The sequence below is a fragment of the Papio anubis genome, chromosome 8, assembly GCF_008728515.1.
Source record: "Papio anubis isolate 15944 chromosome 8, Panubis1.0, whole genome shotgun sequence".
Taxonomy (NCBI): Eukaryota; Metazoa; Chordata; class Mammalia; order Primates; family Cercopithecidae; genus Papio; species Papio anubis.
In genome coordinates, this window is record NC_044983.1 from 45,833,649 (window position 1) to 45,853,247 (window position 19,599).

Below are 19,599 nucleotides of genomic sequence, written 5' to 3' on the forward strand. Positions count from 1 at the left end.
TAGTGCCTGCATTTCAATCCAGAGAATTCACCACTAACTGACCTTGGTAAAGTTACTTAACATCGCTGTGCCTCTGTTTATATTACAGATGCATATTTGCAGAAACAAAAGTGAAATTGTGCAATTTTCAATTCTTTGCAAAGCTAACAAGGAATATTTAAATTTTAAATAGTCTCCATTATCTAATGACCTTAAGTCAGATATGAAGGACTTGCTACAAACTGCAATTTTCAGTGGACTTTAGGGAATGTTAATCTTGTTCACCACTACACCTGTAGCAAGAGAGAAAAACCCTGAGAGCTTACTGGGGGAACAAATCAAAGAGAATGAAGCAAGAAACCTCAGAAGTGCTATAAATATGAGTCTAAAAGAATTTATAGGAAAGAGCATTTTTTTTGTAATCTATTCCCTTTAATTAGATTTTTGTAAAATTGCCTAGGGAGGTAAGTTCTGTGCCTAAATCTTCTAAGATGGGATGCTATTACTTCCTTAGGACCAAGAACCCCATTGTTCATTTAAAATAGCATCAAAAATAGGAATAAATTTAACAAAATTATAAAATATGTATTCTGAAAACTGAAAATCATGAATAAAAGAAATTAAAGATAACCTAAATAAATGGAAAGACATACCATTTTCATGTATTAGAAAACTCAGTATTATTGTTTATATTATAATAATATTACCAAAATTGATCTACATATAAATCCCTATAAACAATCCCAGCTAATTTCCTTGCAGGAATAGACAAACTGGTTCTAAAATTCATATGGAGATACAAGAGATTTCAAATAACAAAAACAATTTTGAAAAAAAAAAACAAAAGAAAAGAGTTTGAGGGTTCGTATTTCCCAATTTCAAAACTTACTATGAATAGACAGTAATCTAGGGTGTGTGGTACTGGTAAAATGATAGGCATATTAGATCAGTGGAATAGAATTGAGAGTTCAGAAATAAACACATTTATAGTCGACTTATGTTTAGCAAGGGTGCCCAAACCAATGAAGAAAGAACTGTCTTTTCAGCAAATGGTTCTGGGACAACTGAATATTTACATGTATAATAATGAATTTGGAAACCTACCTCACACCACATGCAAATGCTAATTCAAAATACATGAAAAATCTAAATTTAAGAACTAAAATTATTAAAATTTAGAAGGAAACATACATGTGAATCATTTTGACATTGGTTTAGGCGATGGTTTTGTAAATTTGACATCAAGGTGCAAGTTACAAAAAACACAGAAAAAATAGATAAATGGCACATCCAAAAATTTAAAACTTTTGTGCTTCAAATAACACTATCAATATAGTGAAAAGACAATACACAAAATGGGAGAACACTTTTGTAAGTCACAGATCTAGTGTGGTATTTATATTCAGAATGTGTAAAAAGCTTTCACAATTCAATTAAACAGGCAATAAAAAAATGGGCAAATAATTTGACTAGATGTTTTTCTAAAGAAGGTAAATAAATGGTAAGAAAATGAATAAAGTGCCATCAGGGAAATTTATATCAAAACCATTATATACAACTTTTTATCAATTAGGGTGGCTATAATCACAAAGACAGATAATAAGGTTTAGTGAGAATATGGAGAAATTGAAATTCTCATACATTGTTGATGGGAATATAAAATGATGTGGCCACAATGAAAAACAGTCTGACAATTTCCGCTTTCAATACTTGGTATATATGCAAGAGAAATTGTTACAAATGTGCCAAAAAATGCTTGCACATGAATGTTACAGCAGCTTTATTCATAGTAGCCAAATAAATTAATTGTGGTGATGAATGCAGACCTGTGTCTATGCTAAAAGTCTTTGAATTGCACACTTCAAATGAGTGAATTTCATGGTGTATGAATTATATCTCAAAAAATATATTTTTAGAAAGACAAAAACTGTGTATATTCACATATTTATAAATGTTTTTATGCATAAACATCAATATCAATATGAAGCTAAACATGAGTTTATACTGATGTCTCCAACTAGTTTCCATAACCTCATGAAACTTTTTAGCCTCCTCTTGCTTATCTGTGAATTCTTCTCCAACACTGAGAAACCTGGCTTCCCTTCATCCACCGTCCATTTACTTGTTAAATTTCAATATACATGCATAATAGTATTAGGATTTTTTTATTATTATTATACTTTAAGTTCTAGGGTACATGTGCACAACGTGCAGGCTTGTTAGATATGTACACATGTGCCATGTTGGTGTGCTGCACCCATTAACTCGTCATTTACATTAGGTATATCTCCTAATGTTATCTCTCCCCGCTCCCCGCACTCCACAACAGGCCCTGGTGTGTGATGTTCCCCAACCTGTGTCCAAGTGTTCTCATTTTTCAATTCTCACCTATGAGTGAGAACGTGCGGTGTTTGTTTTTCTGTTCTTGCTATAGTTTCCTGAGAATGATGGTTTCCAGCTGCATCTATGTCCCTACAAAGGACATGAACTCATCCTTTTTTATGGCTGCACAGAATTCCATGGTGTATATGTGCCACATTTTCTTAATCCAGTCTGTCTTTGATGGACATTTGGGTTGGTCCCAAGTCTTTGCTATTGTGAATAGTGCCACAATAAACATATATGTGAATGTGTCTTTATAGCAGCATGATTTATAATCCTTTGGGTATATACCCAGAAATGGGATGGCTGGGTCAAATGTTATTTCTAGTTCTAAATCCTTGAGGAATCGCCACACTGTCTTCCACACGTCCGTCTGCAAGTTCTGCCAATAAAACATCCCTTACAACAAAGTCAATTTGTCTTCCTCATTCTTTGGGTTCTTGGCTTTTTCAGCATATGGGGGCCACTATGTGTAAATGACCCTTTCACAGTACATTTCCACAGTGACTGAGGCCAGCACATCTTCCCCCTGCCGCATCGCTGAGGTTATAACATACATTCGTAATGTAGTTCAAGTGTCACAGACTGCATTCCTTCTTTAGTTCTAAATTATTTTTAAACATTTGCATACATTAAGGTTACTCTTGGTGCTCTAAATTTCTGTGAGTTTTGACAATGTATAATGGGATGTGATTCCTATTGTAATATCATGTAGAATAGTTTCATTAACACGTAGACTCTGTGTCAGTGTGGGTTTATGAGTTGTAACAAATGTTCCCATCTCATAGGGGATATTGATAATGTGGGAGGCTATGCATGCAGAATCTCCATGTCTTTTTGCAGCTTGATTGCTCACTGTAAAAATTGTTCAGTACCTCACTGTATAGATGTACCACAGTTTGTTTATTCATTTACCTATTGAAGGGTATCGTGTTTGGCTATTTATACTTATTGGTGATAATGGATATAGATAGTATAAATATCTGCGTGCAGATTTTTGTATAAACACAAACTTTCAATTTATTTGGGTAAAGACCTAGGAGTGTCATTCCCAGATCAGATGTTAAGACTAGGTTCAGCTTTATAAGAAACTGCCAAAATCTCTTTTGCATTCACACCAATAAGAAATGAGAATTAGCCTTGAACAGAATTCTTGTAAGCATTTGGTATTGTCAGTGTTTTGGATTTTAGCCATTTTAATAAGTGCATAATATCATCTCATTGTTATTTTAATTTGCAATTCCCCCCTGACAAATGATGTTGAACGTTTCTTCATAGGCTTGCTTGCTATTTGCATATCTTTTTTGATTAAGTCTTTATTCAAATACTTTAGCCACTTTTTAATTAGGTTGTTTGTGTTCTTACTCAGCGTTATGAGTTATTTGTATATTTTGGATACAAGTCTTTTATCAGATATGTGATTTACAAATATTTCCTCTAGTTTGTAGCTTTTCTTTTCATTCTCTTAGCAGTTTCTTCACAAAGCAGAAGTTATTAATTTTAATATATTCTAATTTATCAACATTTTTTATAAATCATGCTTTTGGTGTTGTATCTAAAAACTCATCACTAAACCAAAAGTCACATGGGTTTTCTCCTATATTTTCTTCCAGTACTACTGTGTTTTTAATATTTAAGCCTACACTATGTTAATTTTTGTGAAGAGTGTAGTATATATGCCTTTTCTTCTTATGGATGTCCAATTCCTCCAGCACTGTTTGTTGGAAAAAAATATCCTTGCTTTTCTCTATTGAATTGCTTTTGTTCTTTTGTCAAATATTAGTTGATTCTATTTTTTTGTTTCCTTTTTTTTTTTTTTTTTTGGCCACCTGTTCTGTTCCATTAGTCTAAATGCTTTTTCTGTCAAAAATACCATGTTGCGTTGTGTACGAAAACTTTATAGTAAGTCCTGGGTCAAGCATCCTGAGTCCTCCAACTTTATTCTTCTTCAGTATTGTACTCGTTATAATAGGTCTTTTAACTTTTAACTTCCATCTAAACCTAAAAATTAGTTTGCTTGTATCCACAAACAGCTTGCTGGGATTTTTATTGGAATTGCATAGATTTTAAAAATCAAGTTGGGAAGTATCGACATCTTAAAAATATTGGGTCTTTCAATTCATGAATGTGGTTCTCCCTTCATATATTTTGAACATATTTGAGTTTTTTCCTCTAGATTTTTTTAGTTTCATATATAAATTCTATTAATATTATGTTAGATTTATACCAAAATATTTTTCTTTTTTTATTTACTTTTTTATTTTATTTATGCATTTATTTATTGAGACAGAGTCTCACTCTATTGCCCAGGCTGGAGTACAGTGGCACGATCTCAGCTACTGCAACCTCCACCTCCCGCGTTCAAGCGATTCTCCTGTGTTCAAGCAATCCCAAGTAACCGAGATTACAGGCACACATCACCACGCTTGACTAATTTTTTGTATTTTTACTAGAGATGGGTTTCACCCTTTTGGCCAGGCTGGTCTCAAACTCCTGACCTCAAGTGATCCACTCGCCTCGGCCTCCCAAAGTGCTCGGATTACAGGCATGAGTTACTGCACCGGGCCACAAAATATTTCCCTTTTAGTATGTGTTATTGTAAATGGCATTATGCTTTTAATTTTTAATTCCAATTTCTTATTGCTGATATGTAAGAAAGCAATTTAATTTGTATAATAATTTCGTATTCTATGAATTTGCTATAATTACCACTTCCAGAAGAATTTTTTTTTTTTCAATTCTTTGGGATTTTATACATTGACAAAAAACAAAGACAGTTCTTTTTCTATTTGTTCATTTCATAAGCCTTTATTTCATAGTATTTCATCATTGCACTAGCTAGGACATCAAGATGTTGAATTGTAATGGCGAACAGGGACATCCTGGTCTTATTCCCAATCTTGCAGGGAAAATATTACATTTCTCCCCATTTTTACTACATTGCACCATGAGTTTTCAGGGTTTTTTTTTTTTTTTTTTCATTCTAATTCTTCATTTTATAGCAGGCCTGTTAGGATAGAAAGAACAGCAGAGATCAGAGAAATCTTGGTTTCAATCACAACTTGGATCTTGGTCAAGTTAATTTCACTCTTTCACATTTTGATTTCCTCATCTCTTAATTAGAAAAAAAAAAATCCTACACCAGTGGCTTGTTGTGATAATTACTTAGAATAATGTTTGAATGAATATTTATTCATTTAACATTTTAATACCTAACTTTGATTTAGGACCTGTCCTAAATGCTTGTGAGAGAACTTTGTGTAAGACATAGGTCCAGTTCTCAGAAAATTTGGAGGGAAAAAGTCAAGGGCATTGTTCTCTTCAATAAACAATTGTAAGTGCTATGAGAGCTATAAGCACCGATAGTAGATTTTTAATAATTAGAAGCCATCATCTTCATTATTCCTTTTTCAGCTTCAGCTACTCTTCCTTAGTTGTCAAAAAGAACTATTAACATTCTTTATTTTCTTTCCATTATTGTTCTGCAAACAATAATGCATTGGTTTCTATAACACAAAATTAGTACAAACGATTTTCCAATGATAACCTCTTTAGTTTCTGCATGGTTTCCACTTCTTCCTAACTTTTTCACATACATATCTCAAAATTTCAATACCTAACATATGTGATGCCAACTTTTTTTTGGTGTCATGTATATTTTTTTTCATATAGTTCATATAATCTCTCCCTATATGCAACTTATAATATAATATTCCAAAAAGCAGAGGTGCTAGTTATATTTTTCTACAAAGCATACTAGGTGTTTAATACAAGGCTTTTTTTGTAACACTGATGTTGATTATTTAGGTGTGTAGCCAGTCTTTATAAAGTCTGATATTAATCTTGGACTCAATCCTTTGCATTTTTGTAAGGAATAGGAAGATTAAATGAAGGCATTTTGTGTATATGAGACTGTATAGGAGCATCAGCCCAGATTTTGTGTTTTACAAGATAAAATCACTGACAATACTTTGGTCTCCCAAAGGACGGTGTTTTGTTACCTGGCAACAGTCTTTACCACACTCATGATGTGTTAACTAAATATAATTTCAGGTCAGCTTCCAGGTATTGTCTGATTTATAAGCTGAGTATTTGACAAAGTTCTTTTCTTCTTTTTATTGCATCTATTTTGGGAGGAGGGAAGAAGCAGAGGTGTAAGGGGATAAAGTGGCAGAGCTAGCGCAAACACAAACAACTGGGAACATATTAGCAGAGGTCACACTAAGAATAGTTCTTTCCCCTTTTATGCTTCCTGCTGCCTGCAGTGACCAATGCACAATCTTCGTTTTCAAACACGAAGTAATTTGTTTTGCCTCGTCTCTCCTAACTTTCTTAAAAGTAAGCTAATGAAGAAGCAGCAACTGGAGGCACTAGCTAGGGTTTGCATGTATATGTGTGTGTGTCCAGGTGTTTAATAAAACATTAAGATAAGCACTGTTTTTGAGATATTTTTGGTAGTTTCTGCTGACTCTTTAGTCTCTCTGAAATCTTTTCTGCATCAGCAATTTTGTATTTGATTTGGAACATGTTCTAAATATTCTCCACCAGAGATTATAGGGTGGGCTTGTCGAGCATGAGTAAAGAAATTCAAAGAAATGGTTTTTGAGAACCCTGGGATGCTTGTTGTTTCTGTCAAAGGAAAGCAGCATTTCAGTACACATTTAGCTACTGAACAGCAATTACTGACCAAGTTTTCCTCATGACCAATGATTGCTATGCAAAATGCTCTACAAAATTTAGGGGATGTCATTTGCTGATTAAAATGCATTTGCTCTGATTGAAATTTGTATTTGAAGACAACTGATATTGGTTGTCTGGATGACTGCACCATTGATTTTGATACTGTTTTAAGGAATCACGTATTTACTTTTTACAGAAAAGGAAAAAAGGACATAGTTCCTGTCATCCGGGAGTTTTAGTTTAGTTGGTGGTCAGTTTTATAAAAGCAGTTTACCTATCTATTTTAGAGGAAAAATAGTCACTATTTAATTTGCCTGTTCCTGAATCTGAGTCTTCTAGAATTTGAGTTATTCTATGATGTAAATATATTAAAATGACTATTATATAAGAATCTCTGTGTAGAATATTGGAGTGTGTGTGTGTGTGTGTGAACATTAAATTTCTACTCTATGCCAGTGTCCTTTACAAATGTTAATTCTCAAAACAAAACTTTTAATTGGTATGTATTATTTATCAGCATTTTGCAAATTTGAAAACAGAGGCTTACAGGGCATAAGTAATTTGCTGAACATACGAAGTTGTGGCTATTTGAGTCATTGGCACGTTCGCTAACTTCAATTCCAATATTGTGTGCAATATTCAACTTCTCTTTAATGAATCATTTAATGAGAAATAATAAATATTAATTAATTATTAATTAGACAGATTGCACTTCTCCTGTTCGATAAAAAGACATTTCTAATACATATGTAGTTTATCTTAAATTATTAATAGATTTTTGTGTACCTAGAATACACATGTTTAACCTTCCTTTTTGCTTTGGTGTTTTATTTAATACCGCAAAGTTTAGTTTGTCTTATATTTCAAGTTGCTTTGCATAAATTGTTATACACATATAAACTTATTTGTGCAATTATAATTTTAATGTTGGTTTGAAAGTATGATTAGATGACAGATTATAAGAGTAACATAAGTATTTTAGAAATAGATGAAATTACTCAGCACATTGTGAAAATAAAGACAATTTATATCATTGAATGTTACTCATTTGCATTCAAAAATAATAATAATAATTTCTAAGTAAATATGCACCAATCTTCATCAAAAAGTCCTATTTTCAAAATTCAAAATAAATCAATATTAGTATACTTCAAATTCTGGTATGGAGATCTTGTTCTTTAAGCATTATTTTGTTCTATTCATAGAAACCAAACTTTTGGCTGAAAAAGGAAGTTTTTAACCTTGCCAAAATGAAGAGTCTTATGCTGTCTTAAAATATTTAGGAAGAGCCAGCAGAAGCACACATTCTTCTGATTTTCACTAGTTCTTTTTAAATGATATTATCTGTTCCACACAGTTTCTGCAGAATAAAGAAATGAGGGAAGCAATTCATCTGTAAGAAAGAGGGGTATTTCCATTTGGAAATGGATAATGTGGGCAAAAGGCATTTGTAGAGATATAGGGACCAGATAATAAATATATACCCCAGATGCAGGGGAAAGGGCTCAGTGTCTCAAATGGCTCTGCACAGGGGGAGGTTCAAGAAGGTTGATGTAATGGAGCAAGCTAAAAATTAAAGTGTTCAGCCCTATAACATGCCTCCACAGTAAGCACTATGTAGAGACGACTGCCCAAAATCAGAGCAGTATCGATTTTTCAAATTGAAAATTACAGGATTTGTCCAAATGTAGCTCTTTGTTCTCATGCCATCATCTTTGTGATTTTGAAGTTTTATAGGCCAGTGACTGAATTACTTCTATTGTGGAGAGGAAAAGAAACTAATTTTTAAAGTTGATAATTCAATTATCATTATTACTTAGATGTGTAATGTATTAATTTTATGAACAAGCAATTAATTTATTGTGGACTTGGTTTATTCACTTTCAATCTAAAGTACTCATATGAATCATTTCTGTGCTGGCCACAGCAGCCTCCCAGCTTAGCTCCCAAATTCCAGGAGTGATGGAGACAGGGCCATGGTTTACCAAGATCATATTTACCATTGCCTCTGAATTCCTTTTATATAACCTAAAACTTGTCATTTCTTAGAAAACATGAATACGTGATGTGGAAATAAGAAGAAGTATAAAAGTTTAGATTCCAAAATATGCCCAAAATAATCATTGAGAATAACTTATTTTTAAGAGTTTAGGAGTTTATTAACACTTTACACCCTTTTATTTTGACAAATATCCCTTGGATTTAAAAGTCAAGGACTATTTTTTACAAAATGTGGAGCATCTATCCCACCACAAAAGAGTTCTCTTTTTTTAAAGAGCAAAAGCAAAACCCAGAAGAAAACCAAACAACAACAGAAAACGGTGTGTAAGTATAGTATTAGGAAACACTAACCATTCTTAAAAATCCTGTCTTTCAGGAAAGAACGGTGACCATCAGAAGACAAACAGTAGGAGGATTTGGATTAAGCATAAAGGTAGCCTGACTTTCTAGTCTATCCTTACAAAGGCCGTGCCATAAGAGTTGAACTTTGGTGCATTTCAGTGTTTGCTGATTAATCATTAGACAAGAATGGCTGTAGCAAACTTCTTAATATTTGGACTGGGATGTAAGTTAGGTAGGTTCTCACAGAATTCCTGCCAACTCTTACCATTTGATTTAGAAAATTTAGCAAAGAATATGGGAATTTTACCTTACCATTAAATATAACTCATTAACTTTCTTTATCTGGTTTCTTCGGAAGTGTTAAATATGATGTCGTGTGCATATCTTTCTTTAACAAACTGGAGTAGGAAATGATGATCTGCAGTAAATAGAACATTAACAAGTTTCACACTTATAAAGCCCAATAGTAAGTGAGATATTGTATTCTGTTCATCTTGTTTATTTTTCATGTTTTAAAAAGAAATCGGTAAATTTAATTTTATAGTGCTAGTCATATAGGTTAGACTTAAAGTCTTTGCATAGCCTTTATTTTTAAAATGAACACGTGTTATTTCAATTTATTATCAAATTTTAAAGGCTTTCATTTTGTATATTATTGACTCTTAGAGATGTGCCATATCTGTAATTTATTATAGAAATAAAGGAGAAATTTTTAAAGGATGGGAAATTATGTGAATATTGAAGAGTTAATCTCATGATTGCAATGCCTTTATCAAACCTACATCTCTTCATAGATAAATGAAGTTTAACTTTATAATTCTTAGGTTAATCATTTGACTTACATAGGGTGAAAATAATTTATATATTTAAAGAACACATTTCTCAATATTTCAGCACAACTCATGTCATATATGTATGGAAATCAGAACTCTAAATTTTGTGAACATCAGCTCTAGTTGACTTTGTGAAAATGACTCAGAGTAGAAATCAGTATGCAATAGTGTTGTACTGTCACTGATAAGAAAAGAATATTGCTATACAGAGCATTGGCTTTAAAACATATTTTGTACATTCGGTTTATCAAAGTGAAACTTTATTTTATCACCAACTAAGACCAGGGAGGCATGTAGAACAAATTATAGGATGTGGAAAGTATGCCATGAGAATTTCATCCCTCAGCAAATGAGATTTTTTTTTTTCTTTTGGCCAAGCTGTTCATTGATATTGCGTAAAGAATTTAAAGGTACCACTTAAGATACTAGAAAATCCATGAATGAAATCCAATAGTGAGAGCTGATTTCATCTGAAATAATTATTTTTACTGAATCAGGCACTAACTCTATTTCTGGTAGTATTGCTTACATTAATTTTATGTCACCTAGAAACGTTCTTTTCCTTTTTTTGTTGTTGCTTGTATTTATAATTTAAACCCAATAATACAATGCTATGTATTTTTATTAAAATACCACATTTTAACCTAGTTTTTAAGCATCAATAATTTTTCTAAATAAATCTTTTCATATTGATGTTTTCACTATTTCAATCCAAGCAAAACTATTATGTGTGTAATGAATAGAATAATTTTTGAATTAAATAAGCATGTAGTTTCCATTCAAATATTAACCAATAAGTGGTATTTGAACTATGATCAATATCTTATATTAGGATTAACAAAAAAGAACATTTTGCAAAATTCCTATGACACACACACTCTGACAAGAAATACAAACATCAAGTTAGAAGCAGAATTCGTATTTTGGTGTTGAATTATTTATTTGGAGTTTTCAGGAGCAATTTGAGCCTCTAATATAAGTATGCATATAAATACATAAATGCATATCTTACCCTTATTTGCTTCAGTTAAGTAATCCTCACTGGCACACACCTGGAAGATTCGTGGTGAGAATTATTAATTAAAACCTTTATGGTCTCGGCTTAAGATCACAGAAGGAAGATGGTATGCTAGACAACTGAAAAATCATTTACCAATGTAGTTAAGACTCCTACAGGTGCTTGTGAATTCCACTGGACTCAGAACACATGGCATTTTAGTTTTATATTAAAAACACTCTTTAAGAAAAAAAACTTGGTTAAAGGGTAACAAATGTCCTTTTTAGACAGAATGCAGTCAAACGCTCTAACATGTGCTGCTAGAAGTCAAAGCCAGCTGGCCATGCCCTACACTCCTGACAAATCTTGGCTTGGGGACGTTCCCGTCACAGTCACCACTATGCACCATGGTAATTCGTCGTATCTCCCGACAAAGTGGACAAGGACAGTGAGGAGGGGCTTCTTACGTAGGTTTGAGTCGAGTATTTTGTTGGTTAATATGTCTCACTGGCTGTGGGCTGTGGGCAACATGATGTCTCTGTAGCTACCGGTGTCCACAAATCCTTGATGTCTGCTGCTCATGTGCAATATTGCTGTCTCTCTCAAGCCCTGTTTCCAGCCGGAGTACCTTGTAGGGTATAAGTTGATGGGAAAATAAAAGTTAGCCTTTACCTTCATTTTTCTTATTTACCTTATATAAGACATTGTTCAAACTTCTGGGACAAAAAACGTGCAGGTGGCTTGGAGGTTGAGGCAGTTCTATGTCCCACGAGCTTAATTCTAGGACTTTAACTGTTCCCTTGAAGCACTAATACCAGATACGATGTAGACCACATTGAGGAGAGTTCCCATCTCAAAACTTCCCGAAATCCTGAAGAAAATATGTATTTAGTAGAAATGAAAGGAATATTGTAATAGCTTTACATTTTAAAAATGTGATTTAAATAAGTTTGAATCCTTTTTCTTTTCAAATTTTGTCTAGTTTTCTTCCTATTATTCCTTAATTTTTCTCTTTAATTTTTTGAAGTATATTCTTTGGAGTTTCTTACCAAATCTGAGCCTGTCCTTTGAAAGCCATACTTATCATTTCTTCAAATCATCTCCAAAAATGCTAGACACTCAATTTGAAAAAGACAGCCACCCGAAAAGAGTTCTGACATCAACTACATTGAGGTTTAAGGTAGGAATTACTGATTTATCTTCACGCACATATTTGTCCTTTAGGTTCCTAAACTCCCATCATTTTACAATAAGAATGTTTTACTCCATTAATAGGCAAAGACCAAAATTACCTATTTCTCCATGTTAATTCTAAATAATAATAATAATAATAAAACAAAAGCAAAGCCAGAAATGACCTCTGAGCACAGTGTCCAGCTTTAGCTCATACTGCACATGGAGAAGCAGATGCCTTGACCAGAGAGGTGCCACACACAGGCTGACACTTTCACATCCCCATCTCCCAGTTTTGATGAACTATTTGTCTTCAGCTCCTAAAGTGAATAGAAATTCTTTTTAACCTCTGGGAAGAATGTCCCTTCCTGGATTGTGCTACTTTCTCTGCTTTCCTGTCTCATTCTACAGTTATTCTTTCATTGCTGTTTAGCAAATCTAGGAGGATCAAATGAGTAACTGAGCCATAATGTAATGAGATGAAATTTGGAGGCATGACATACACATTTACGCCAGTCCCTCTGCTGTCTTTAAGTGAAGCAAACCCCTACTTTAGACCCTTGAAGGAGAGAGCAATGCTTCCTTCCTCTCTGATCTGAACCCTTCTAGGGTTTTGTGCGCCACCCTTACTCCTACTCCCAGCCCTGCAGGCATCCTTGCTTATTCCAGCTGTTCTTTCTCTCAGGTTGCCTTTCCGAGGTGTCCTCACTCCTGCTGTAACTTTTAGTAATTTTTGACAGTGATTTAGATTTCTCCCTGCTTGTTATTATTTAATTTTCCGTGATTAAAACGTCTCTCAGAAATCACACATTTGTATGCTTTTTATTTCTTTGTGTTAATTTGTCCATCATTTAAAAAAAAATCAAGCTCTTCTATTTACTTTTTAAAAATGTTTCCACAAAAAACCCTATCTGGGCTTCCCCCAAAGCTGAACAAAAGAACCACTAAACTTTCAACTCATAATCACATATTCTGTTGCCTGCTCTCAGGCAGAAACTGCTCCTTTGAAGTGGACAGATTCAGCAGGCTAGTGGCATCCTGCACATGGCCTTGGGCCTGGCTGTTTTTCTCTGCTGTAGCACCATTTCTACCGGCATTTCATGGTTCTTCTCCCAGCCTCACCGATTCTTGTCTCCTTCCCTCTCAAGTGCCCATTCTCTGGTCTGGACCATTCAAAGACTTGGCATTTATATAAATAACTTTAATAGTTTCTTCAACTACATCTGCAGAAATCAACAAATTTCTGCATCGTAGGATCCAATATTATTGTATTTTGCCTTATTTTTCTTATCAGAATTACCATAGGGATAGTCAGGTTAAAGTCAGCCATCATCTTGCCCTTGTGAGGGTTTATTTATCTCTCATGTCTTTTAAAATCCAATACTATCTATCTGCACATTATTAAATTATACTTCTGACCATTGTCATTTTAAAAATTACCTCTGAGGGAAAGGAAGTTTTAAATGTTATTACTGTAAAAATATTGTACGCAGTATTTTCCAACAGACACAATTTTCTTATGCAAATATATAAATTATCTATGTCCATTAAATAAATGTATGCAATCAAAGGTGATTTCCATTTGGAAGCTTTAACACTGCAGCAATCAAAAATATAATTATAATCATTATTACTCTTAATCATCTTCTCATTTATAAATAAATTGCTAATATTTATGCCCCACTTATTAAGTGCCAGATTCTGAGCTAAATACTTTATATTTAGTTTAACTTGCCTTTATTATCTAGCGAAGTAGATAACTATTGTTATACCTTCCACAAACAATGAGATTAAGTGTCAAGAGGTTAAGTAGTTCATCTATTGTTATAAGCAGTAGAGTTGGACCTCAGTCCCCCTAGAAGCTGATAACAAAGTCCTTACTCTTAATAACTATGCTTTGAACTATGAAACCTGGAATAAATTACCTCAAAACTCTCTACTCAGGGACACAAATCATGTTTCCTCTCTATGCTGTTTACTTTCTGGTTTATTTAAAACTGAAATAAGGCCAGGCATGGTGGCTCATGCCTAAAATTCCAGGACTCTGTGAGGCCGAGACGGGCAGATCATTTGAGGTCAGGAGTTCAAGACCTGCTTGACCAACATGGTGAAAACCCGTCTCTACTAAAAATAATTTAAAAAATTATCTGGGCATGGTGGCACATGCCTGTAGTCCCAGCTACTTGGGAGGCTGAAGAAGGAGAATCACTAGAACCTGGGAGGCGGAGGTTGCAGTGAGCTGAGATCATGCCACTGCATTCCAGCCTGGGTGACATAGCGAGTCCCTGTCTCAAAAATAAATAAATAAATAAACAAATAAAATAAAATAAAATAAAATTGAAATAAATGTGTCAAAATGACCAAGATCAAGTAAGCAATTTTGTAAGATAAAGGGTTGGGTACTAATTGTTTCAAATTTTCCAAATAAAATATATCTTTATACTAGTTGTAATAAATGTATTCCTTTTAACTTATTAGTGGTATCTGGGCAGAAATATTTAAATAACAACTGTTGCTATAAGTGCATGCACAAGCTTGTATACATTTTTCTGCATTTCGCGTCCCCTGTTATTTTCACTCAAGTCCAATTTGCTTGTTTTCACTATAGACAAAATGGATATGCCCATTTCCATCAAAAAAGTAGATAACAGGGCCGGGCACGGGATTCACACTGGTAATCCCAGCACTTTGGGAGGCTGAGGCGGGTGTATCACAAGGTCAAGAGATTAAGACCATCCTAGCCAACATGATGAAACCCCCATCTCTACTAAAAATACGAAAATTAGCCCGACGTGGTGGCGCATGCCTGTAGTCTCAGCTATTCTGGAGGCTGAGACAGGAGAATCGCTTGAACCTGGGAGGCAGAGGTTGCAGTGAGCCGAGATTGTGCCACGGCACTCCAGCCTGGGTGAAAGAGTGAGACTCCATCTCAAAAAACAAAAAAAGGAGATAACAGGAAGACACTAAAGCTTAAATTGAGGATTATGAATTAGTCCCAAGAATTAGTTGAAACCACTGGTCAATTATTTCAAAGACCATTACTTTTTTGTATTAAATAGCTTTATTGAGGTATAATTCCAATACCATACAATTTATCCATTTAAAGTGTACAATTAAATTGTTTTTAGTATATCCATAGATCTTTGCAACTATCACGACAGTCAATTTTAGAACATTCTATCAATTCCAGAAGAAATCTCATATTTATTCATCACCCTTTTATTCCCTATCTCCCCTATTTCAACGCTGAGTAATGACCATTTCCCTATATTAGACTTTCATATGAAGGTAATCATATAGCATGTGAAAAAGACAATTATTTTTTTTCCCAAAATCAAACGAAGTATGTTGGCAGACAAAGATAGCATTCAGAAGGATGATGACTCTTGCCCACATTCCTCCAGGTGATATTCCTTTACTTGCCTCTTCTGTAATTGTCCATTGCAGCTCTTAACTCTAATTACTGTTATTCTCTGCTTACAAGTAGTTTCCTTTCTCTAAAAGGAAAAGTAATGGTTAGCTCTATGCATCTTCCCTGCACCCCATGCCCCATAATATGATTGACTGATTGGAGCAATAATAATATTGAACTGAAAAGATTACTTGGCAAGACTCCTGATGCTCTAAAAGCAGTCCAGGTTGTATTTGGTGATATTTCACAGTAACACTGGTAAAATCATTGTGTTGAGTCCTTCTCAAAATGCTTTAGATGGGATTTTATATCCTTCTTCCTACAGAGCTAGCTATAAAATCCACTATGCGTTGTAAAAAGAATACTACAAAGCTGAACGATGTATGTGTGAACATTACCTGGGCTGTGCTTTAGAACACTGCCTCCCTTTTCCTAATCTTGGATTTCTCTATAAACTAGAATAACAGTGCTCAGTTAATTCCAACATTCTCTAAACCATAGTCAGGAGCCACAGCCCCACCCAGGAGTGCCTTGGGGATAAGATGGTGATGAAAGCCTTTCCCCGACCGCACGCCATTTATACTCCAGTAGGAAAGTAGACTTTGATCAAATTGTTACCAAAATAAATGTAAATCATAGGCATGATCCGGTGCTACACAACTGAATTATTTCAAGTAAGGAGACACTGAAGGAGGAAGCTTTAAGCCAGAATTTCAAAATGAACAGTTTCCAGGTTAGGAGGGAGAGAGGAGCATACCTGGCCAGACAGTGCATGCTCGTGTCCTTCAGGTTCAGGGCGATGGAGGTCCAGAAGCTGCACTGGAAGAGGGGCAGTTTAAAGATTCTCATTATTATTCAAGTGTCATGGAAGCCTATCACCTGTTTTAAACAGGGCAAGCCACATAATTTGATTATTGACTGGAAAACCTTACATTTCCCCATTTAGGCCCTGCACGAAATCTAATTAACTGTAGCAGCTGAGCTGCTCACATTTTATTCAGTAATGAAGGCAATATGATTTTGAGTTCCAATTTTATCTTCTGAGTTTTGTCTTAAAATTTAGTAATTACTAAAGTCATTTTCAGAAATTTTTTAAAAAGTATGTCAGGCTCCAAATGTTTAATTTAAAAGCAAAAAACAAAAAAACAAAACAACAACAACAAAAAACAGTCCAGAGGCAGTGGCTCATGCCTATAATCCCAGTATTTTGGGAGGTCGAGGCAGGCAGATCACCCGAGGTCAGGGAGGGGTTCAAGACCAGCCTGGCCAACATGGTGAAATCCCATCTCTACAAAAATACCAATATTAGTGGGGCATGATGCTGGGTGCCTGTAATCCCAGCTACTCAGGAGGCTGAGGCGGGAGAATCACCTGAACTGGGAAGTGGAGGTTGCAATGAGTCAAGATCGTACCATTGCACTCCAGCCTGTGAACAGAGTGAGACTCCCTTTCAAAAAAATAAAATAAAATAAAAACAGAATAACAAAACCCAAAAGCCATGTTTGGATTCAAACCACTCAAATTTTAGGATAAATTTTACATGTAAAAGAAAAATTATGGTAAAATAAATGTTAGTTACATTTTGCATTACAAAGATAGTTATAATACTCTCCCCTTAACCTTGGGGGATACATTCCAAGACCCCAGTAGTTGCCCGGAACTGCAGACAGTATTGAATCCTATACTGCATATAATATATTTGCTTACATATGCGTATTTGTGATAAAGTTTAATTTGAAAATTAGTATAGTAAAAGATGAACAGTAACTAATAATACAATGGAACAATTATAACAATACACTATAATAAAAGTTATGTGAATGTGCTTCCTTTCTCTCACAAAATATTGTATTGTACTGTACCCTAGATAACTGAAAGCACAGAAAGCGAAACACAAATAAGCAAGGGATTGCTGTACCAGTCTGGGTGTTGATGAAAGAATGAGATTATTGAGCCAACCTGCAGAAAAACTCTATCTCAAAAGCCTTGTCTCTGGACACCAAGAATAGGTTTCCCAATGTCCCGCCATGGTAATTTGCATTAATAGTCTATGCATTAAAGTAATTTGTGTTCAGTAGTAGAGTAAGAGAAAAGGGTGAAATGCAAAAACAGCTGAAGGAAAATAGTCTGATAACAGCCTCACTGATGAGACCAGCAAAAACATTGTTTTTCCCTGTCCCAAAATATCTGAATCACTATATCTGGATGATGGCTTCATCTTTTAATTTCACCCAAAAGTTCATCAGTTAATGACTCATTTGAGTTAGCCAGCTTTTTCCTTCTAAGAAACGTAGATGCATCCTTAACATCCTTTCTAATTTCCAAGTATCTCTAGAGGCTATCGGTGACCTTACACTAGGCCTGGGAAAGCCTTAGACTTCATTCATTCATTCATTCATTCAATTCAACAAACATTTCAAAGATAAACTAGACATTATTTCAGGCACTAGGTTTACATCAATGCATGAAACAAACTACCAATAACGTCTGTCCCCTGAAGAAATTTGCATTTTAGTTAGGAATGGGAAGGAGAAAGAAAACAGTAAGTGTGAGAAATGAATAAATAGCATGTTAGATGCTGATAACTGTAATGGGACAAAATGGAGCATATAATAGGGGATTGGAAATTTGGAGTCCTAACTTATAAATATTAAGGATCTTTGAAGGGATTAGTCTTAATCTTATTTACCACTTTAATGCTATGTGAGTTTCCTCATAAATCTTAATAGATGGACTATGTTAGCATAATAGCCATCCTTTATTCAGTGTTTACTGTGTGCAAATAAGCACGTAATTTCCACCACACTATCAGCAACAAATCACTATCTCTGCTCTAATCAGAGGCAGGGTCATCTTAGACACAGTCTGTGTTTGTTAGGGACACACAGACCAACCAGCAGAACAAGTGGGAGCCATTGTAACCTACACAGGTGTCTTCCCACATAGAGCTGAGGGGTGCAGTGCACGAATATTAGGTTGTTGTGAAACAGTGAGGAAAAGGGAATTGAGCAGTGCACTTGAAATTCAGTGTGAGTAGGACAGTTTTCATTATCTTAATTATCATATTTCTTCTTAATATTCTGGAAGTGGAAAGGACTCTACTTGCCAAGAAAAAAAAAATTAAATATTCCTGCTTTTTAAAAAAATGATTGACTATTTTATATTTAAGTATACTGGCAATTCAGTGTTAAAAATGGACATGCAAGGGAAAAAAGAGTATCTCTTCCAAAATAATTTTTTGTGCTTGGAAAACAGAAAGCTTAGGTGGTTTACATATTCTGAAGATAGAACAACTTCAATGGAATTCAGATTGTCTTTTCAACTAGCCTGTGTTACAAGTTCTATGCTTCTTTTCATGTGTGACATTTTATTATTTTATGCACTGATTTCATTTTTCGACTACTGCTTTTAACTTTCTCAACACTGTAATAAAAAAAACGAGATTTTTGTTCAGTTTTTAAGGATTCATTTTATTTTCTTTCACGTAAATTTAGCTTACTTGTCTTTCTTTTTTCATATCTCATTGGGTCAAATAAAAAATAGTAGTATTGCAGGCCGGGTGCGGTGACTCACGTCTGTAATCCCAGCACTTTGGGAGGCTGAGGCGGATGGATCAGAAGGTCAGGAGATCAAAACTATCCTGGCCAACATGGTGAAACCCCGTCTGTCTCTAAAAATACAAAAATTAGCTCGGTGTGGCACACCTATAGTCCCAGCTACTCGGGAGGCTTAGGTAGGAGAATGGTGTGAACCTGGGAGGCGGAGGTTGCATTGAACCAAGATCGCACCACTGCACTCCA

At 34.6% G+C, this 19,599-nt stretch overlaps 1 protein-coding gene across 1 annotated transcript in view; it reads left to right on the top strand.

Moving 5' to 3' along the window:
* Positions 1-19,599, top strand: part of SNTG1 (syntrophin gamma 1) — an 895,276-nt gene that overhangs the window by 519,888 nt on the left and 355,789 nt on the right. Inside the window, exon 5 of the mRNA XM_031669313.1 lies at positions 9,419-9,475. Within this exon, the coding sequence (XP_031525173.1) occupies positions 9,419-9,475 (57 nt within the window). The remainder of the gene's footprint in view (positions 1-9,418; positions 9,476-19,599) is intronic.